General features: G+C 35.0%; 1 protein-coding gene across 1 annotated transcript in view; it reads right to left on the reverse strand.

The window, feature by feature from the left end:
• Positions 1-22,900, reverse strand: part of LOC125670395 (DNA (cytosine-5)-methyltransferase 3B-like) — a 23,148-nt gene extending 248 nt beyond the window's left edge. Inside the window, exons 1-21 of the mRNA XM_048905524.2 lie at positions 22,757-22,900; positions 21,943-22,236; positions 20,591-20,986; positions 19,899-20,057; positions 19,310-19,423; positions 18,901-19,012; positions 18,610-18,702; positions 18,450-18,494; positions 18,129-18,214; positions 17,960-18,007; positions 17,479-17,543; positions 16,298-16,352; positions 16,055-16,186; positions 13,707-13,779; positions 13,433-13,578; positions 11,899-11,992; positions 10,747-10,898; positions 2,924-3,009; positions 2,150-2,234; positions 1,811-1,932; positions 1-965 (exon numbers count right to left, since the gene is read on the reverse strand). The exon at positions 1-965 is cut by the window's left edge and continues 248 nt beyond it. Of these exons, the coding sequence (XP_048761481.2) occupies positions 812-965; positions 1,811-1,932; positions 2,150-2,234; positions 2,924-3,009; positions 10,747-10,898; positions 11,899-11,992; positions 13,433-13,578; positions 13,707-13,779; positions 16,055-16,186; positions 16,298-16,352; positions 17,479-17,543; positions 17,960-18,007; positions 18,129-18,214; positions 18,450-18,494; positions 18,610-18,702; positions 18,901-19,012; positions 19,310-19,423; positions 19,899-20,057; positions 20,591-20,986; positions 21,943-22,236; positions 22,757-22,885 (2,640 nt within the window). The 5' untranslated portion in view covers positions 22,886-22,900 and the 3' untranslated portion in view covers positions 1-811. The remainder of the gene's footprint in view (positions 966-1,810; positions 1,933-2,149; positions 2,235-2,923; positions 3,010-10,746; positions 10,899-11,898; positions 11,993-13,432; positions 13,579-13,706; positions 13,780-16,054; positions 16,187-16,297; positions 16,353-17,478; positions 17,544-17,959; positions 18,008-18,128; positions 18,215-18,449; positions 18,495-18,609; positions 18,703-18,900; positions 19,013-19,309; positions 19,424-19,898; positions 20,058-20,590; positions 20,987-21,942; positions 22,237-22,756) is intronic.
• Between the last annotated feature and the right edge of the window lie 1,173 nt (positions 22,901-24,073).

A 24,073-nucleotide genomic window follows, 5' to 3' on the forward strand; every position in this document is an offset into this window, starting at 1 on the left:
AGTGTTGCAGCCCATACCTCCATGTATTTTCAAAATGAAATCTTCTTAATTATATATTTCTGTTGAAATTCCCAGCCGTTAGAACAGACGTACAATATTAATCAAGATTCATAAGCGCATTGTTCACAACTGCAGTGCATTCATGAGGAAATGGCTATCATGAAAATTTGTAAAGATACCATAGGCAAATACATCGGAAATGTAAATATCTTAAAATTGACACATTTACCCTGAACTGATATGCAATAGCATTCAGTGCACTGTGCACATGTATATTTCAAACATTTCATGCTGTCACCAATTAAGAAATTTGAACAATGAGAGCAAAAGTAACACTAAATCAAGACACCAGAATTTCACACCCATATTCACATCAATTTGAATATTCAAATGCCATTTTATGAGTTGAAAAAAAAAAGATTTACATGTATACAAGTAAAATATATATGTATAATTTTACATAAAGATTATCACAAATGGTATCATGGCCTTCTTATCACAACTGAATCACAAAATTGTATCCATCAATATCATTCAATCTGATTCTTAAAATGATTTTTAAAAATATTTAGTAAAAGCTAAATCACAGAATATAATAATCAATTATAATTGTCTTGTCCATCATCACAACACCTAAATCAATAAAACTTCATTTATCGAACATTAATTTCATACTCATTGTTTAGAAATGCACAAACCAAGGTGAACTTAATGAAATTTAAAAATCAATGAATTCCATTGGAGCAAATGATTTATCCTCTCCTACCATTCCATGAACCGAATGTAAAACATGCGAGTGTGTTTATCACAATTATTTGAGATCATTTTTAGTGAGGAAGAATTCCTTCAGTGGGGACAGAATGCCCTCCACCACGGGAACACTCCAGGACTGGCCAATCAGCTTGTGTCGAGCAGTGACGGACATGTTGCCGACATCAGTGTAGTGCTCGGGAAATCCAAACACTCTGCAATATGGAATACAATTTGTAAACTTTCAGAAAAAAGGCTGTGAATATAAGGATATCCTGCTATTTTACTTGGTGCATGGCTTGCCTACACAATACAGAGGAGTAGTTTTTCATGCTGCCTGTTTTTAAAGCACCAATGCAGGCAACACATGAGAGTTATACCAGGCAGCTATAAACAACTGCAGTAGTTTTAATGCTTTATATATTTAATGAGGATTGGAAACAGTTATAGGACTAGGAATATGCTCTCCTCAACATTTATATAAAGCATAGAAAACAATATATACATATCACACTGACAACTGAAATATGGAAAGTCTCGATCATGTATCTAATATATAGCACATCTCGGTATTACTCGCATTAGAATCAGTCAGTTTTTTCTATAAATACGAAAGCAGCCTGAAAAATTTCAAACTTTACGTCATCAGATAGATCATTACTACTTCTTAGAAGTATATCTTTTCTTTATTATGCTGAGTTTTAACAGGTTGTATTATTTCTATGATAAAAATCAATGTCTTGCCACAAGAAGTACACCTACCAAATATGAAAGCTCTACCTCTAATGGTGGAAAAGATATGACAAAGGTTAAAGTTTTTTGCCACAGACAGACAGGCCAAAAACTATATATCTGCCCGAATCATCCAAATCCGAGGGCATAAAAAGTATTCAATTAGATCCATCAACCATTGAGATTAAATTATTTTTTTAGTTTATGGTGAAGTTTGGGCTAAAATATGGTGGCTTCAGCGCTCCTAGTTCTATTTCACATTGATTGCATGCATTCATCGTAAAATATATGAGGAACTTATATTAACTGCTGTTCTTTCAAAACTGACCTTTCTATTTCTGTGATCCACATGTTGTCCTCTCTACCCTTCATCAGAATAACCAGCTGGTCCTCATTCCTCCCCTGTTTTAAGGAGTTCCTTTTCCCTGTGATGCAGCGGATACTCTTGTACTGCAATATCAAAGCAAATCTAAAAACTCATGCAATCTGATTAAAATCCGCTCCTCTTTGTTTTTTATTGTTGCTACACGTGTTGCGACAGTAAAAAAAAAAAAGAGGAGTGGATCGAGGAGCTCATTTTAATCAGATTGTAAACTCCCGTAAATATGCATAGATTTTATGCAACTAATATTTCATTTTATGAAATAAATTTTAAAATATTCCTTACCCTGGATGACCTAAAGTTTTGTAGATACAGGACATCATTTAAATGAAAATCTTCAGTGGAGTTTGGGTTTTTCAAGAAAGGGGTACTAAAAACAAAGAAGAAAAAACGCATCTGAAAATCACACTGTCACAAGCTACTCTTATTTCTTAAAAAGAAAAATGAGACTCGTTATGATGAGTGAGATACCTGTACATTATTTCTTGAGACCCGTTATGACGAGTGACGTACCTGTACATTATTTCTTGAGACCCGTTATGATGAGTGAGATACCTGTACATTATTTCTTGAGACTCGTTATGATGAGTGACGTACCTGTACATTATTTCTTGAGACCCGTTATGATGAGTGACTTACCTGTACATTATTTCTTGAGACTCGTTATGACGAGTGACTTACCTGTACATTATTTCTTGAGACCCGTTATGATGAGTGACTTACCTGTACATTATTTCTTGAGACCCATTATGATGAGTGACTTACCTGTACATTATTTCTTGAGACTCGTTATGATGAGTGACTTACCTGTACATTATTTCTTGAGACCCGTTATGATGAGTGACTTACCTGTACATTATTTCTTGAGACCCGTTATGACGAGTGACTTACCTGTACATTATTTCTTGAGACCCGTTATGACGAGTGACATACCTGTACATTATTTCTTGAGACTCGTTATGACGAGTGACATACCTGTACATTATTTCTTGAGACCCGTTATGACGAGTGACATACCTGTACATTATTTCTTGAGACTCGTTATGATGAGTGACTTACCTGTACATCCCGGGAATATTTCCCCAGAAGTATCTCGCACGAGAGGCGGGCGATACGTACTTAGCATCCCAAAGGGCAGGAGGACACTGAAAAATGGTATAAAAATGTAACAAAAACTAAATTTGCATCCGCTGGGTAAGGAACCCGAATCCTCTGGCACAACATTTCAGTGCTCTACTAGTGGAACTAGTAAGAGTTATTTTATTTTAATATTAGGAAGGCCATATATCTAACACTACCACACATTGTGGAATCATTAGTGTTCATGGGGGATCAAAGTTTGTGAATTTTGTATGTCACTCTTACCCACAAATTTATAACCCTACAAACATTGATACACAATTCAAAATTCATTTTTTAAAGCTAGAATTATTTTTATCTACATTGCTGTAGGTATCTGTAGATAACATCACCTATTTGTTTCATTATTGATTTGATGAAGACGAAGATTTGAGTTGTTTATTTCAGGAAAAACTAATTACTTTACCACAACAAATATACAATGTAAATACATGTGGCGTCACATTATAATCAAATTAAAATCAAAGCGTCAGTTTTCCGCAATTTTCATGTAAGTGTCAGTCAAACAGTTAGCTTAGTGTGGATTGGTTTTAAGGTTGAAGTAACTCATGAAATTATGTCACCATGAACCAATAAAATTTCACAGCTAAAATCACCAGGGCCTTTTTCTTCAACCTTTAAGGCTTGTTAATATCTGTTTAAAGCTGCAGTGCCACCTGCAAAAGCTTTATCATGAAGTTGCGACTCCACTATAGGATCAGACAGACAACAGAATGGAAATGCTGCTGTCGGGTATTGCGTGTTTTTCAGTTTAAAAAAGAAGCTAGATGCGACTAGACCCATCCTAGTGGATAAATACCCCCTAGTGGCTCAACCATACTGGGGTATACATTTGAAATATTGTATATAAGTTTGTGTATTGTATATCCTTTTAACAACCATGAATATTGATAAAAATCAAGGTCAAATGATTTAGTGTAGCCTATAATTTGTATTTAGGTGAAACATGAATGATGTTGAAACTGATATCTTTCTGGTCTTCAGCTATTGTATGGCTGTATTACCTATTGACAAACTGACAAGATAAACAAGCACTGTAAAATAAAACCCGAGAGAAAATGTCATTAACATTAGTTTGTGAACACTAACACCTGTATCGTATATATTTTTATATACATTTCATATTTGATATTTGGCTTATTTTAGCGGTTATATAGCTACCGTATTTTGCCGAATATAATACGCACTTTTTTTAGAGAATATTTTTGTGCCAGAAAGGGGTGCGTATTATATACCACAATAGGTTTTTGACCTTTTTTTCCAGATGAAACTCGGCGATTAAGTAGTGTAATATTTCACTCAACGACCAAGGCTTCGGATACTGTACGCCTTTTCACGTTCACCTATTTATTAACTAGAAAATTCGACCTCAAGAAAATTACTACAGAAACGTAAAATTGCAGAAAATGTGATATATATACTTACAATATCTAAATAATTCAATTATCATGAAACAAACAGCCAATCAAATTGCATTGGATCTGACTATTCATTACATCGCATGCCGCCATTATTGAAAGCATGTGTACACAATAATGCCTTGTCACGTGCTAAAATTGTTGGAAAATAATTTTGTCACTTGCTAAAAGTTGGTTTACTGTAAGTTTTATGAACAGGCCTAATTTTTAATGAAATACTAATTTGAATCTTTGAAATAACTATTCTTGCGTAAAAGAAATAATTACCGAGAGGGTGCCCAGAGCGTGTGTTTTACGAAGCCATTGTTGTGTACACTGTGCTTTTGTTAGATACCCCCTCCGGGTAAAGAAATACCTAACAAAATTTTTTCCCACACATTTTAATAGTCATCGTAGTTAACGAGGAGTTGATAATTTGCATCTTTGTACCTGCCATGGTGTGTTGATTACAGTAAAATAAGCGATAGCTTAATTGTTTAATTTTATTTTTATAACATCGGCTATTTGATTGATTTTAAGTTTCAACAAAGGAAATATCGAGTCAGTTAAGACTTTAATGCTACAAAATCTCGTGCTTTGCTGAAATGAACAGGCTTGTCCGGGTTGATATTTCCCCGAAGATTCTCATTGAAGATTACCGCGATGTAGACCTCATCTCAAAAAGTTTGCAAATTATTGTGTGTTGTTTAGAATTCATTATTTCTGCAAAAATATTAAGTGAAAATTAACACTAAGTATAAAATGAAGATTACCGCTTGGTCAAAATTTTTGCTGCATATTATACACCCGAAGTGCGTTTTTTCAACAACTTTTAGGCTCAAAGTGGGGGGTGCGTATTAAATACCACTGCGTATTATATTCGGCAAAATACGGTATTCACCAAAATTTCACTCGCCAAATATGCACCCAATTGCGACTTCAGTATTTGCAAGAGAAATAACTCTTCCTTCTCCGTTAAAATTTATTCCGCTAAAATCACTTGCATACCTTTAAGCCAGCAAATCGCCAAATTTTAGACCCGTGGGAAAAAACCCCCGTTATTCAGTAGTTTCCCCCTTTCCAGAGGATTCGATGATATCAGTAATGAATCCTACTTTTTCAAAACTAATGAAAGTGTTTTGTTACAGCTAGATTATCAGAAAAAGATTCATCATTATTTACCATTCAAATAATATTTTATCTGAATGATGGGATGCTGGTGTATAGTCAGCTAAGTAAATGAATTTCCTGTCAACTAAGCATTTTCGATTGGCAGACATTGAAGAAAATCTATACTTCATATGAATATCATGACTAAAGACTGGTAGCAGTTAAAGGTGCTTCTGAATTTTCCCAGCAACATAGGTACATTAAGGCAGATCATGAAATACATTGCTGGGATATAATTTGTGAAACAATGTGTGGCATGTATGTACAGAATTTGGTAACTATGCAATGTAAATATCGATAAAATATGGGCTATTTAAGATATGTGCCATAGAATATATATGTAAAACACTTAAAGAGGTACTCTACATTGTCATAATGGCTGACTTCCTTTTAAAACATGGAGGAAAATATAAATATCAGCAATATTTGTCTATTCATTTAAAAAATTCTCGCCTAGCTGAGTAGCCCAGTAGGTTAGCACATCGACTGCTTAACTGTAGATCGTGTGTTCGAGTCCAGCAGGGGTTTTAAATTTTCTCAGATTGCTTTCAACTAAAACTGCATTTTTTGAATAAATAAAGTAAATTTGAAAGTTTTCAATTTCAAAATAATGCATACACGCCAACTTTCCCGATTTAGGCGGGATTTTACCCTCCGGTCCCGCTTTCCCGATCGGGAAAGCAAAATTACCCTAAAATCCCGATTTGAAATTTTTTCCGACCAAAATTTCCGATTTCACGATTGAAAACGAGTTTGAAAGCGGGATAATCGTGAAATCTCGTGACCAGAATGGGAAATCCCGTGTCATTTCTGAACTGGCCAATCAGAAATCGGGACAATAGTCAGCCATTGCTGTTTACCTGTGTCGCATGGTGTCGGGGGTGACGGGTGGTTTCGTCCCGATTACATATTCGCACCTAGTAGATTCGCACCTTTACCTGTACGCCCCAAGTGGATTCGTCCCGAGTAGTTTCGCCCTAATTGAGTATGTAGCAACAGTGGTCGGAACGATTGATTAGTGCATTCTCTCCGTTAACGACGAGCAATTGAATTGAATTGAAATTAGGGGATGAATGCTAAAATTTACTGACGCCCAAGGTATGTTCATTTTGATCATTATACCAACAATTTTTGGATGTTTATACATGTATATGGCAACAGTGGTTGGAACGATTGATCAGAGCATACTCTCTTTTAACGATGAGCAATTGAATTGAAATTAATGAATACTATACAGTATATTAATTTACCGACTTCCAAACTATGTCCATTTCTATCATTATACCAAGAATTTTTGCCATGGCAAGTTGCATTCATTGTGGAAAATCAGTAAGTAAAAATTATCATGTGAAACAGAATTAGCATTATGTAGATAAAATTAATGTGTCTATTATGTGATTTTATTAATCTTAGATATATTTATTTAAATCTCAAAATGAAGAATTCAATTTATAGCATAAACTTAAAGCAGCAGTATTTATTTGAAAGAAGTTGATCATTTTAAGAAAGTGAATTTTGAGATATGTTAAATCGTTATAATTTTAAGATATGTTAATTGTTATATTATTGGGGCGAATCCACTCGATTAGTACATTGGGGCTAAACCACTCGACTATAAGGCAATGTTCTACCTTATGTTACCTGCATTGACATAGGGACGAAACCACTTGGTGCGAATCCACTAGGTGCGAATATGTAATCGGGACGAAACCACCCGCATTCGTGTCGGGTTGGTCTGCCTGTGTCGGGGTGTTTATTGGACAGTACGAAGCATGTTTTGATAGTAATTAATCGGGAAGACGGATTTCAAATTGACCTATCCTTTACACAAACGTGAATGACAACGATGCTAGTGTCACCACCAAACAATCGGACATTCCGCCTCTCGCTGACAGCATCCAAAATTTGCAGTAAGGTACGTCAAGTATATATTTTTTCCAACTATAATAATATAGGCTATCCAAATCTATCCGTCTATAGCGATGTATTATATAGTCTATATAGTGTAGTATTCATTAAATATACTTTGTGATGCGTAATTCGCACAAGTCTGTACTGAATTTTTTATTTAGCAAGTAGCCTTAATTTACAAGTAAAACGGAATATTTTGATGTGGTTTTTTTTCCTGGTAATTATTTCAGATGTCATGGGTGCAAAGGTTTTGTTCGCAAACTTCATAGCAGGGCAGATCACTCCTTTTTTGGTTGCAATGCAGATTATTCCACCAGTCTCTGCAAGCCCATGTTTACAGACAAGCAAGATCGCCTTTGCAGTCGTACCTAAATGCATGTGCTTTAATTTAAATTTTGATATATAGACCGGCCAATGTTTATTGTATGGTGTAAAAGGATGCAACCTTAAATATTACTTGATATTATGTATGTGACTTGTTGGAGAAGATTTTTTGCTGAATAGATGATTTAATAAAATATTAATGTATATCTTTCAAAGTTTTTTTTATATAGTTAAAGGTCAAACACATTTGATGTTGTGTTAATATATGATACATTAACAATGATTTGATTGATATTTTATTTGAAAGGACAAATATTTATTTTCATGCTAAAATGTCGTGAATTTTGAGCTTTGAAAAAAGGTCGTCGCACGCAAAATCCCCCATGGGGATTTTTAAAAGTTGGCATGTATGATAATGTTGTACATATCCTCCATTTTTCATCCACATCAAATTTCTGTGGTGTAGCATACAGTCCCTGAAACGTTTTTCTTTCCCACTTGAATGGTGAGCGAACGGTGAACGAACGCAGAGCGAACGGTGAACGCAATTTGGTGAACGGTGAGCGAACGCAGAGTGCACGCTGAACACAAAGTTATCTATTTACTCGGAATGTTTCGGATTTTCCCCTGGGATTTTACTTATTTCATAATCAAGTAATAAAATACATGTACATATCATCAATTAATAAAAAAAATAAAAATAAACCGGAATCATGATACAGCATATTTTACAGTTCTGGATATATTCAATGTAATATATTTTTGTACAAGTACCGAGTATACATTTACATATTTCATGAAATTATCGCAAATTGTACATTAATACACACAACAGTCATACACAAACAAAAGCAAATTTCATATGTACATTGTGTATACCATTACATGTACAGATACATGCAGAAACGTACCAGATAAACAATTACATCTTTGCATTAAGGACAAATGTTACAAAAGTTTCAAATTTGGCAAGAATAGTAATGACAATGTCTTTCATAAATATAGGCGTAAAAATAGCTATATCAGTTTGACATTCTGACACGTACATGTACATACGGTACATTGTACATTATGTTGTATCGTTTGTTTGTTTTTATTTTTCAAAGTAGGGGGGGGGGGGGGTGACTTGTTTAAAACTCTTGTCAAGCAATGCAAAATAATTATAATAATTTGTGCCCGAACTTGTAAATGCTAAATCATGAACACAGGGGAGGAGGTTTTCATTACCTGAAACTGCCTTATTTTTTGTTCTTGGGTTAAATTCATAACGACAAGCTCTTATATTCGTCTCTCATTTAGTATTGTTTTTAAGCAAAGCTCATATGAACCTTTCGGCATTCACAGTGGATAATCCTGACATTTTGTACTTCAAAATTAAATTTCTGATATAGTAGGAAAGTATATCCTTCCACTCTTACGCACATGTTCAATTTTCATTTTCGCCTTGCTATCAAGATTGGTCCTTTCACTTTGGTGTTCCGAATGACAATGAAAAAACTGAACGATGAACGAACGGTGAGCGCACGCTGAACGCTTTGTGAACGGTGAACGAACGGTGAGCGCACGCTGAACGGAAGAGTGCACGGTGAACGCACGGTGAGCGAACAGTGAATGAACGGAAAAATGGTAAAGTAGAATGTTTCAGGGACTCGGGGACTGTACCTCCTCAAGAATTTATTCACATTTTGCAGGTATGTTGATTTTATTCATTGACAATTTAGTTCAACTGCAAAAAAGATTCAGTATATTTCCTCTGTCATGCACTGAAATAAAACTGCAAAAGTGTAACACTATTGCCACACAATTTTAAAATATTTCAATACATTTTGCTAAAGGTATTTAACTAATGTATGTGTAAAGTGCTGCTAGAATCTAGAATTGTCTGTTAAAAAGGACTTTCAAAAAAACCCAAAAAACCAAAAGTCTCTAGAACATCAGCATAAAACAGGATTAAGGTGTTTGATAATCATTTCTTACTGGGGCATTTCACAATTAATACTGCTAATAGATCAATTCCAAACATTGAGATGTAGTGTTATACTTTATTAGATGATTCATGCTCTGTTTTTAAACAATCATGTGATGTCATACTGAAACACATATTTCTCGTCCAATCTTGATACGGATGACTCCGTTTACCTGATCAAGATACAGGGCTCACGGCAGTAGTGACCGGTTGACAGGGGATGTTTACTCCTCCTAGACACCTGATCCCACCTCTGGTGTGCCCAGGGGTCCGTGTTTGCCCAACTCTCTATTTTATATTGCTTATAGGATTGAGTTATGAGATTGATCACTGTTCATTATCTGCGACTTTCATACACAAGTTTCTCATGTGAACATTCAAAATAAGTTTAAGTAGCTTCCTTTAAAGGGACTGATTCACGATTCTCCCCCAAATTTTGTTTTTCACTTTATATGATAAAAATCTACAGTCTAATATGTTTAGAGGGTCTCACAAGAAAAATCAAGGTTATTCATCATGGCAGGAGCTCATCACAGAGAGTTTATTATTTGTTTTGAAAACAAAGATTGAGGTGTGTTATTGTTTACAAAGTTTTCAAATAAATGGATATTGATCCAAGTATAATATATATCCTATTTCAAGAATACTTTAGGTAAACTGTGTCATTTAAATGTTAAAATTTGTGATTGTACAAAAGGAAGATGCTTTAAATTACAAAATTAACGTTTCACTGGTTTGTTTGTTTACATAACACAGAATCAAAGCTAAAGTATTGCTCTTATCCTTGCATTTAGACGGTCCAAATTTTGGTTGTCAACATTAAATGAGTTATACCATTAATTTTTAACATCAAAAATGAAAAATATTTCTTTCGAAAAACGTGAACCAGTCCCTTTAAATCAGCTTTGCTTTTCTGCAATTTTAGTTTTATGATGGAATAATAATGGAGGTAATGGAAATCCCTGACACAGTACCTTAAAACATTCACTAATGGTGTCTTTTATGTCTGCTCTCATAGAGGCTACATTCTCAAACATCCAGAAGAGGTGCTGACCCTGGGCCCTCGACATCGACTGAAGGTACTCCAGAATCCTCCCAAATTCGAACACCAGGTGCCCTGTTCCCTCTACACAAAACAGTCATCACTTCATATTAAGAATCTTTAGAACAGTAGTAATCTCTCAGATATCATAAACTGTTATGATTACACATATACTGTATGCTGGGTAATTTTGGTGATCGATTTCGGTGGATTTTCATTTTACACAACTATGATTTATATGTTTAGTGAATTTTCCGTAATCCACTGAAAAAGCCAACATTTCCAACACAAAAAAATTATCAACATGTGGAACAGTCAAACCTCGTTATCTCAAACTCAATAGAACCGAGAAAAACTTTGAGATATCAGAGGATTTAAGATATTGAGGGTAAAATATAAGATGTTGGGACTTCTGAATCACTTTGACATATCCATGGTATTTGAGATACCAAAGTTCGAATGTATATACATGTACAGCAAAACATGATTACAATGAACATGCTTATAATGAATTTATGCTTACAGCAAAGTGATTTTCATTCCCTGTAGTTTTAAAACACATTTTGAGCTTTATGGATATAGCAAATTACATTTAAAATGAATAAAAATTGTTCCAACCTATTTGCAATAAGCATGTTTTACTGTAATTGGATATTTCTTCTCACTAGAATCTTCAGCTTTCAATAAGTTTTGACAAATTTTTCAAATATTTGATTATGAATTCTATTTTCAATTTCTCCCATTTTTCAGCATTATGTATCACAGAAAATTTACATGCACAGCTGTGATTAATGATCATAATGACAAGATCAATAAAAGCAACATCTGAATACACATTTTATGTTCATCGTTTACCTTTGTCATTTAATTTAGTCCTCAGCAGTGTAGTTAGAATAACATTTGTCGTAAATCAACTAACAATTACTCATTCATACAATTTGACATGACCATAATTTCTTTGCAAGAAAAAAACTTCTTGACAGTGATCCCAGACACAAGGCTGTGTTTTGTTTTTTGACCAAAATTTGACCTTGAACAATTCTGATTTTTAAAAGGTGACTATATCTGGAGAAATATAATGTACCTTCACTCAGCCCTCTCCTGGCTGGATTGACTATGGAGAGATCATTACAGGGGGAGCCTCCGATCAGAAGATCGATTCTACCAAGTTCATCCAGCTACAAAAAATATGTTAATGAAAGTCATTGCAATTGATTTGGTTGTCGGAGTTGAGTTTGTGGATGTAATTGATTTGGTTGTCTGTCAGAGTTGAGTTCATGGATGCAATTGATTTGGTTGTCACAGAGTTGAAATTGTGAATGTAATTGATTTGGATGTCTGTCAGAGTTGAGTTCATGGATGCAATTGATTTGGTTGTCAGAGTTCAGTGATTTTTTAAGGCCCATTTTGGGTCCGAATTTCGGCCCTTTCCCTGCCTAAAAATTGTCATATTTTCCCCAATTTAGCTTGCATTTTCCCCACTAATAACATTATGAAAGAAAAATGTATTTGAAAAATATAAACATTTGCTGTGAATTATATACATACGACTTAAGAGTTATGGAAATTATGATTTGGATAGAATAGTTGAAAATTTTAGAAGGTTAAAGAAAATTAGATGTGTAAAATAAAGATAATATAATGTTTGATATGATTTTAAACCTTATTTATGATTAAATTGATTCTTCCCAATTTGACTGAAATGTCGACAATTTTTCCCAATTCGAAAGGCACAGGACCCTTGTAAAAAAATCACTGGAGTTGAAATTGTGGATGTAATTGATTTGTCTGTCAGAGTTGAAGTTTGTGGATGTAATTGATTAAGATGTCTGTCAGAGATGAGTTTATGGATGTAATCGATTTGACTGTCTGTCAGAGTTGAAATTGTGGATGTAATTGATTTGGTTGTCGGATTTGAGTTTGGGGATATAATTGATTTGGTTGTCAGAGTTGAGTTTGGGGATATAGTTGATTTGGTTGTCTGTCAGAGTTGAGTTTGTGGACAACACGATTAAACAACTAACAAAACATTTTTTAAATGCAAATGTTTATAAAAATAATTTCATATATAGTTTACCAGCCATTACAACATTACAAAGTGCCTTTATAAATGGGGACAATATATCAATGAATCAGTTTATTTCAAAATTAAGAAATAATATCCTGATATTTAAATACAAAACAGGTAGGGAGTACAACTAAATTAAATGGGAGATGAAGGAGAAGACGTACAATGGAGAAGACATACAAAGGCAGAGGAACAGTTCAATTGTTACATATCAAATATATCTACATTCACCCATGTTCTGTCAAGCGGAATCCTTTACTGGCTCAATAGGAAGAGGAACTAATGGTTATGTCACAGAGAGCTTTGTATGGCAAGTTATCTATAGCATAAACACTTTCATCTTTTTTTCTTTTACAAAATATAGATTTAAGGAATAAATGTCTAGGTGGCTTGTTTTATTGGGAAGAGATAAATAATGGGGGCACGGAGACAATTCTCTGTAGCTGCTGGTGGTGTTGGTTATACAAATTATTCCATGCTTACATTTTTTACATACCCCCATTACACAAACTCCTAGTCATTTATTCCACAAATAAAAGAGGAAGCAAACCTTTTCATTGCTCAGTTTTCTAACGTCTCCAAGATATTCTATGGAATCTGCATGATTCACCATAGAAACCAACATGGCATCCTCGTCTATCTCACTAGCATAATATGCTTCTACTTCAAATCCAATTCTGTCCAAAACTACTTTTCCTTCAAGAAAAATAAAGATGTTGTTACAATCAGCTTGTTGCAGTATACAAATAATGTTAATGAAGTCCATCACAGGAGAACATGACACTTTCTATGAATTTTGTGACAGCGCTAGAATGCAGATTTACCAGTTGAGATTCCATCAAAGAGAGACAACACCCTGACTGCTTGCTTGGGACCGGTGAAAAATGAAGGTGAAATCTGAAATAATTTCCAGAAGATCACGTCATTTCAAATTCCTTTAACTAAATGCAAAACATTTCTTACCCCACTGTGTTCTGGATTTAGAATGTCTGTGGAGAAAAGCCGATTACTCCATTACCAGAAATAGCAAGTACAGAGATGATGTCTGTCTCTTATACAAATGCATGTGATATACATGTACTGAAATACATGTATTCCATGCAAAAAAAATTATGAATAAAATTTCTATCTGCATGATAGCATTCTAATTCATTATGGTGTCATTATATGATACAATGTTTGCATGAAGTTAGAAATTCAATTGTCCATAAAATCTGTTTTGTTCAAGATGTACATGCTTGAATGAGAAGAACTCTTGCATGTACATAATCTAGTTGATTTAATTTTTCAAGGCAGTAGAAAACAAGAGTACTGCCAATGGTACATAATATGCCCGTGAAAAGCTAATATAGGGTGTTTTTCTTACACCAAGATTTGTAGAACTTGGCTTCAAGTAGCATCAGCAATCATCAGGGTGTGACATGCTTTCTTTGCATCATAAAAACAAGACAAATCATGTACTCTATGTAATATTTTCACTTGGCAAAAGATGTATGTGTACCAAATTTGATGGTCCTAGCCCCATTTGACAGTTTGGTCTGTTTCCTGCTACTAGACCTTGAAAAAAGATAGACATCCTCCACTTGGCATAAAGTGTATGTGTACCAAGTTTGACGGTCCTGGCCCAACAGTTTGGTTTGTATACTGCCTACAAGGTTTTCCTACTAAGTGATACTGCGACCTTAACCTTTGACCTGGAAAAATAATAGGCATCTTCCTCTCATTATGGTGATCAAATGTACCAAGTTGCAGTACCCTGGAGCTTACGGTTTAGTTTGTATCCTGCCTACAATGTTTTTCTAATAAGTGATACTGCGACCTTGACCTTTAACCTTGAAAAACAAAAGGCATCTTCCTCTCATCATGGTGATCAAATATACCAATTTGTAACATCCTGGAGCTTACAGTTTAGTTTGTATCCTGCCCACAAGGTTTTGCTACTAGGTTTACCTACGAAGTGATACTACAACCTTGACCTCTGATCTTAAAAAACAGTAAGCATCTTCCTCTTATCATGGTGATAAATAGCTGCAATAATGTAGCCCTATCCAAATTTTTTTTATTCTGACGTTTTCGGGATAGGGCTACAATTCCATAGGATCTCCGTAATGGTGCAAAATAATTTTATGAATAACCGATAATATACTCTGTGTTATAGTCCCAAATGTTGTTTACACCAAAAGGAGTACCAACTTTGTGCTCGGGCATGTCTAATAAAGGTGTTTTTCATTAAATATAATGTACAGAATGCAAAATTCTTCGTCTGCTCCGCCATGCTTGTTATCGCGAGATCTCGTAGGTGGATCTAATGAAAAACCTAAACATTAACAATCAGCGCGAAAATGTAGTTACTCGAGCCACTTCGACAAAGAAAGGAAAATCATATTGTTGCAGAAAAAATTTACACTCTGCTGTTCGGTTTTTAACTTGATATTAAATTCAAACCTTTTCAATGCCGACAAAATAGCTTTCGCCTCCATACTTGTCCATTGATGTAAATACTACCTTATATGGCATATGCAAATGACTTGACAATCGGAAGTTGAAACTTCAGTACATCAAACATGGCACACAAATATGAATCGAGAAATTGGAATTTATCGAAATTGTTGAAAACGGTAGAATAGAGCCTCACAAATCTTAAGTTGCAGGTTGTAAATTTATGTATTGACTAAGAAACATAGAATATCATTTTATTTACGTAAAGAAAATCAGGAAATGTTTAGAATGAGCGCAAATGTTGCGGGAGTGAATCACTCCCGCATTTGCACCATTACGGAGATCCTAAGGAGTTGTAGCCCTCTCCCCAAAAAAAAAAAAAAAAAAAAAAAAAAAAAAATCAGAGAGGGCTACATTATTGCAGCTAGGTGATAAAATGTACCAAGTTGTAAAATCCTCGAGCTAATGGTTCGGTCTGTATCCTACCCACAAGGTCCAAACAGATGGCAGACGACACCATACCATAATACGTCCCGTCTTTATTTGAGAAAGCCTGAGGGTTTCCTGCTTTTTGTATCCATATGGTGGTATGGTATATATATGTACTATTATCTTGTAGACCATACCAGTTTTAAATGAAAAATATGGCATTGTTTATAAGAATACATGATTAGCAAATCAAAGATAATTCCCTTAACATGATATCTAGCACTGCAACTTCATTAGCTCTTACATCTGTTCTGTATCCCGAATCAAAGATGTGGACCGTTTTGTCCCTCCAGTTCGGGCGAGGGATCAAACAACCATGAGTCGGCTTAGCGTAGGGCGTACAGAGAAAACAGTTCCAAATGTTGCTTTCTTTGATCTGAAATCCGGACATAATATCAATTATATCTTACATTTCACAAGATTCCTACCTAGGACTTTACAACTTACTGATTAACGTAATAAATTTTCTTCATGCACTTTGTCTTACTTTTTTCAGCTGCCCCTCGCTGAGAAAGTTCCTGATACACTCCACACAGTATGACCTGTTAGTAAAAGGCACGGTTAGGTGAATTTCTGTCTAGTCGTGTAGGATAATACTATAAGGACTTAGTATTAAAGGAAAGGTGAAGGTTTCATTAGGTGAATTCCTCTCAAGCCATGTAGGATAATATTAAAAGTATAAAGGAAAGGTCAAGGTTTCACTAGGTGAATTCCTCTCTAGTCATATGGGAATAATATTATAAGGACTTCGTATTAAAGGAAAGGAGAAGGTTTCATCCTACTAATGACTTGCAGATTCATAAAAGTTATCTCCCTTTAACAGCATAACCTTTAGTTTTCCCTCAGCTTCCACTCTAACTTACCTGTAACTGTTTAAGACCAGGATGATCAAACATTCATAGAAAGTTATGTCCCTTTTTGATATTTTCTGGTTATTGCCTGCAGATGGGACAACATATCAAACAGGATGAAAATAATGTTTTCTATCCAGCAACCTTACCATGAACAGTTCGGCAATGTTATATCAGAAAAACGATGAACCATGCCGACTGACTCCAGTTTGACCAATCAAAGGAAAACAACTTCTCTGAGAAAATTGCAAGTACTGTTCACGGAAAAATCATGTACTTTCATGGAAGTATAATTTCAATTGTTATCATGGTTTGGTACCCACAAATTCAAATCCTCTACAAACAGGAGCGTTAGTGATTGATCATTAACAAAAACAACACTTTTACCATGAAAACAAAACATAGCTTATGTACTTTTTTCCAAACCATGAAAAATATTGAACCCATGAAAATATTGATTCCTCATTAATGTACAAATAGGGATTATTTAGGATGCTGGTACATAAAAGGGTGATCCCCCTGAATCCAGAAGTGAAGGCTGGACTTGGATGAAGGGAAAATAGGAAGCATACCCAAGGAAACCTCATTGATGCTCAAACTTCTGGGATTCAAACAAACACAAGAGTTGGTGCACTAATTGTGAGCTGGCTAAGTAGGGAGGATGGAAATTAGATATACTAGTTATCTTGTTAACCAAATGGATTTGGTAATAAGGATATGAGAAAGGTAAACAGTTATCTCCCCTTTGGAGACATTTCTGTCAACATGCAAGTTTAGTGTTCTGAAAAATATGAAAGAAATAAAAATTATAACTTACTTTCCACAGTTTACATCTTCACACACCACAAGATCCCCTCCAGTTGAACAAATCACACAGAATGTCTACAAGTTAATTAACAAATGCAAAGTCATCTGGCTAGGGGCAGTTTATGCTTCACAACACACAAATGGTAAACTGCTCCACAGAAGGTTATATAAAATAAAATAGTCTAGGATTAGTGTCATTCAATTTTCCAAAACTTTTCCTGTACTTGTAATGCATATCATTCATTTCACCAAAAAAAAATTGCTTCATTATGAAACGGAGCAATATTGTTACAGCCATGTTTTGAAAATCTGCATTAATTTGTTATATTCACAGCTGCCATCATAACAGTATTCCTATGAATGCCAATCAACCAATTAAATGGTTTTACAAGTAAAATCACTATACAAATGTACATATCATTCATTTCATACACAGTGATCATAGTGAAACTAAAAGCTTTTTTCTTTATACATATTAAAGGCAAACTTACATTTGTTTGATCCTCATCATAAATGTGTATATACTCTTTCCATTCTTCCTTTAAAAGAAAAAGAATGACAAAAATACAGAAAATGAATTAACTCACAATCAATCTCACATGACAGTATATATTTTCATGGTTTCAAATAACCAGGAGAGGTCCCCTGACTGAGTCTCACCTTGCATGCTTTACAGAGTCCTCCAAAAAACAAGGGATGATCCTCCACTTCCGTATTTTCAATATCATCGCAAGACAGGCATATTTCTGATTAATCAAAACATCACTAATTAAATAAAAATCTCACAAAATTCAACACTTAATCAAAGTCTTCAGGTTCCTTTTCAGGCCTATGAACTCCGTTGTTGTGTGCAGTTTAAATTGCAGAGAGTGACAGATTGCATAGCAAGCGTTGCCTTGGAGATGATACATAAATATGACAATTTCTGTAAATTAAACTAATTTAGTCAAGCTTATTATCTGATATAAATCCACTACATACCAGACAACTCTTTCTCACCAGCCTTCAGTGCTCTCACTGCACTTTCTGAAATATAGGAAATTTATTAGACTAGGAGAAGTTGCCTCCCTTTAGTGCATACTCCTCGGACACTTTTTTTTTACTTTTTTTTTTTTAATGACATGCAATTGATTGTACTCACTGTTTGGAGATCTTTTCTTAGATGTTTCTACATGCTTCAAATTGTCCTTTATCTTTGTGAGGTAGTTTTTAACCATTTCAGGCAATGAGTCATCTATAATAACCATTTTCCCATTTTAATAATCTTACATCAAAATGGCTATTTACCCACTCATCATGATCTTTCAAGGAAATTGTTTAGCATTTGCCATATCATACCAAGCTCTATCTCATAAAATACCCTACAATATTGTAACAATAAAATACTCGTAAATTAATTTAAGGTTCATTTGGCTTCCTCTCTCTTTCCTACTTTGATGAGGTAAGAAATGTCCTTGATCTGACAGAAATCCTTCTTTAGCCCAGCCCAGTAATTCCTCTTCTGAAACATCCTCTGTGTTTCGGGCTAGTCTCTCCGCACAGATCTGTAACAATTTTTGAACAATGGGGTATAACCCAACACAGGACGATGCATTATCTTCTCCTCAGAACACATTCATACGACAAGCACATAACCAGGGCACTGGGTCGATGAATGTTCATCACTTAGCCCATATTAGTTATCCAACAAGTTTTGTTTCTTTTTAGATGGGTGTGTCTTAAGTCTCGTAAATTCCATTTATCATCACTATTACATGTATAGGAAACAAGTCTGCTGATAGCAGCAAAATCCTCGCTATTTCACGTTACCCCGACTCTCTCCCAGATAACACTGAGCTTACCTGTACAGCTTCATTCAGTCCTTTATTGAAGTTCGGGCAGTTCTTTACTATTTTATTGCACAATCCATATTTGGTAAAGTTAGACGCAAAATCCACTATATTACTGGCCAATACCTGTCAAAGAATTTAATTCAACTCAATTCAGTTCTGTGGTGTCATTAACTTTTGGGGACATAAATTTTCATGGTTTATGGAGGAAAACTGCAAATTCATGAGAACAAAATTTTGTGGATACAAATCATTATACTATTATATTAACTATGTGTTAAAAGAGGGATAATAGAGAAAACAGTTTTGCCCAATCTTAAATTCACCCATCATTAATGGCAAAGGGGCGAAAAGAAAACAGGGACAAATAGTTCCCTGTATACAGTTATTCAAAAGCAACTTGCTTATGATATTATGCTGTAAAGTTCTAATACTGTACTAAAGTAAATTACAGCTATGGTAATTAATAAGAATAAATGTGTATGTTGCAGAATAAGCAGTTGATACCAGTTCTTATACCTATACAATTTAGAAATGATTGTACACTAAAATGTACCTTATCGATATTCTAGAAAGCAATTCTGTGGATGAATTTGCTGACCTGAGATATTCTATGATCTCCAAACCAAAAGATCCATACAAAGCCCGCCTTCTCTGCTTTGTTTACTTCTTTGCCCTCTATAACTATTGCTGGCCACCATCTAGACATACTGGCACCATTCCTGAGACTTGCGAAGACTATCTTTCCAATACGGCTGTCCTGAAACACACCAGACTTCTGTCTTTCTTGTCATATAACATGCACTAACTTACAAAGGAAAAAAAACCTCGTTTTCTTGCAAAGCTTTTCCAAAGTTAACAAAAGAGTGGAAAGTATGAAAAGTATACAGTTTAATATCATTAAAAATCAACACTCCCCTACTGGACATGTAGAGCAAATCATTATATCCCCCCCCCCCCCCACCCCCAACCTTACTTTGTCGGATGTCAGATTTATCTGTTGCAGAAATTGTTCAGTACCAGGTACTTACACATTTACAAAATTATTTACGAGAACTTTATGCTTATTGATGTGTCAACATTACCTAAAAAAATTAAACAAAAAAATAAAGTTCTTTCATACAATTTCCAGTATTTGAGAGCAGACATTTTCCTTGCACAAATTTAATTGACAACTCAGTACCAATTCAGAGACTGTAGCAAACATGGTCTATCTACTTATGAAGTAAGATGTATCAAATGTTTGTAGGTGTTAAAGAGAATGCATCGCATGGCTGATGAATGACTGTTCACCTGATTTTCTTCTGATGACACTGATGAAATTGATGATTCTGTAGAAGACTCTGAATCTGATGGCAGAACTTCATCAGTAGCAGAACTTTTTGAATGTCTAGAACAGCTGCGAGTTTTTCTCCTATCGTCAGCAGAGAGTCCCCTTCTGTTCTCCACCGAGTAACACTTCTCTCGAAAACTGTTGGTGGGACTTTCAGCAGAGTAACCCCTGCCTCTCTCAGGGGACCCACCCCTCTCCCTGAAATTGTTGGACAAGTTGTCACTTTCACTTGAGCACCCTTCTTTTTTGGGGGGGCCAGCTTCGTGACCCTTTGGTCTTCTTACCACACTGTATAAAGAGGTCGTGCAGGAAAAACGACACTGGATATTTTTGTTTGTCAGTGTTGTCTTCAACTTCTGTAAAAAATAAATAAAAACTTGTATCTGGCTCAGGATACATTTTAATTAATTCCAGGAAATATATATAATTAAAATATCATTCAAATTGGACTGGTGCTTTTCTCTGGTATCATTCCATGTAAACCAAAAGGTTGTCTAATATTAGCATTAAATTTTCATTAATCATATCAAGTGCAATGCCCTCTCATATGGAGCTTGAAATAGTGTCCAATTATTCATACTTAAAAATACACATTTTTATAGGTAGCCTTGCATGGTCATTTTTGTCACTGAATCTGTTATCTTGTGTAGTGGTCCAATTTTACACTTACAGCCCTGCAACATCTAGTACAATGCCAGAAATTTGCTTTCTCTACTTTCAGGGATTTTTTAACCCCTTGAATGGAGGGGCCAGGGCCTTCAAGTTTGGGGAAAATATCGATATTTGATTGAAATTGGGAAATTTGTTTCATACAAATAAATAAGAAAAACAAGCAAAAAGTTAACCATTTGATATTTTATTATCAATTTGACAGGCTTAAAAAAGCTTTAATTTCCGGTCTTTGGCAGAGAAAAAGCTGTCACAATTTTTTTTGCAACAGAGTGACACTGAGGTTGGATGGCCCCTCATGGCATATTTTTATCAAAGTATCTATCATTTGGGAATTTTTAGGCATCATTTTGGGAAAAACACCTGCTTTTCAGCAATGGGAATGGGGCTGAATTTTAGCTCTCTACAAACCATAAAAAAATCCCTGACTTTATGCCTCATGAAACTAGAACTTAATTTCTTTTCAAAATTCGAGGAAGCATATTGGATGAGGGAACTAAATGAAACATCAATTGTTAAGCTACATAACTTTGGATAAAATGCACTCTCTAACCCCTCCTTCCAAATTTGGTTAACAGACCCAAATTGCAATTCAGATGTTAAAAAGAACCTCTTTATAATCTACAGTGATTGAAAACTTTACCATTTTGCGTAATTTTAATCTCCTGTACATAAATGGTCTCCTAAAGTCTCTGTGCTGTCGGAATTCATCCAACTTTGGCTTGCGTCGCATTGATTTTCCTGAGTTGCTGGCAAATGTAAAATTTCTAGGTCGTTTCCTAACCTGCTTTAGATGGCTGTTGGTGTTTAATTCCTTGTTAAATGCAGAATCAGAGACTGAATTTGGGTCAACTTCTGCCGTTTTGCAAGTCTCGCTAAAGGAATTTGGCAACGAAAAATCTGAATAACACCAAGCTTGAGAAGGAATGTCAAACCCCTGAAACAAACCATATACACATTTGCAAAATAATGTCCATGTGGTAATTCACCTAGTTTCCCCAATATTTACTGACAAATGTCTAGACAGTCAGAAAAAGTACACATGGATGCTTAAAGATGTCACACAATTCCTTAACACACAAATTGCAGCAAAAAGATTTCAATTCCCCAATTTATGATCGGTGCAGTTATACAGTTGTTATCAGTTTAATTGAAGGTTTTAAATTTCCAGCCTTTAGCACACACAAAAAAAAATTGTCTGCTATTTTCACATCTAGACCACCTGTGAGTCACTGTATAAACGGTTTTCTACACTTAATGGTGCAAAAAAGTCCCAATAATGATATGGAACTAGGTCAAAATATCTTTCATATCATTATAAAATACGTGGGTAACTTTATATCATAAATCCTTCTTCAAGGAATGCAAATGAAATCCCTCGTCATACCTGGAGAACGGTGCATATTTTTTCCCCATATTTTATGTAATATGGGGTTCAAAAGGGGATTAAAAAATACCTTGAACATGGTGAACTTTTCCTTTTCTTGCATCATGAAGTGCGAGGTCCAAGATGGGGGTAAAGAAAATTCTATTTGCAACCAAGCCGCTGGCGGAATGTTCATTACATTGCCGGCTGCAAGAAGCATAATTACATAATTGATGAAGCTGAGTTTATTTGAGGTGGGAGAACATGGAAATACAGGATGCGAAATTTTCGCACCGTATAAATTAATGATGAGAATTCGTTTTTTGATAAGAAACTATTTTAACACTTTAATTCATGACCTTCAGTGGCGCGTTTTTCCCGGCAAAATAATATGATATAATGCTCTTCGCATCGTCGCACTTATTCACCTGTCCTGGTTGTGAATCCAGTCTGCTTTGTAATGTGCAATAGTCTACTTCGCTGTTTGTTGGCCATCCTAACACTACTCCCCAACCCGTGCAGTCCAAGGTCGTATTTCTGTAGCACGTGGTCTAGACGAATGCACAATGCACACAGAAACCCCGCACTTTTCTTGAAACATGGACAACGTGTGATGTGTATAAATAATAAACGACTAAAGTGAAAAGATCGAATTTTAATTTTTAAAAAAAACTTTTCATTAGCAATCCTTTTTAACTTCGCTATCAGATTTTAAACTTGCTGAAATTTCCCAGCGCCTTTAACTTGCTGAAATTTCCCAGCGCCACAATGTCATCATTCAATCATTGCATGTCAGCTAAAATTCCCTCCAAACCTCGATTTTCATACGAACTTAATTATAGGCCTTTCCGAAAACGTGAGTTATCTCTCTTTGTATTCTTACATTTAGTGTGAATATGACAACTTCCGGGTAGTAACACAGTCAGACTGCGCATATATAATATATATAGTTATATTAGTATGGGCGCTGTTCAAAATCGAGAACAGTTGAAATCATTTGTACGAGTGAGTTAGAAAATGTTAATGGAAAAAAAGAAGAAGAATTTCTTGATCGAGTCGGGAGTGATTTTCGGGGGGAGGGGGGATTTTAAAAATTAAATTGGAAATCACCCAGACATTCATTTGTTTACATATGTATCCAATAACGACTGACATAATTATTTTGTAGGCAATTTTTTTTATTATAGATATTTAAAACGTCGAGTGTCTGTGGTGAGAAGATCTTGCATACATGTAAAATGCCCCCCCCCCCCCTCTTTTCAAAATAAAAAAAATCAATTAAAATAGGAAATCAACGCTTTCATTGTTTTATCAGGGCTAAATTTATTCCACCACCACCAATCGACTCTTTCAAAAATAAACCAGATTGCAATCATTGGGTAACTTTCTCCAAAGTACCTGGACGTGC

Source organism: Ostrea edulis, chromosome 4, assembly GCF_947568905.1.
Source record: "Ostrea edulis chromosome 4, xbOstEdul1.1, whole genome shotgun sequence".
Classification (NCBI taxonomy): Eukaryota; Metazoa; Mollusca; class Bivalvia; order Ostreida; family Ostreidae; genus Ostrea; species Ostrea edulis.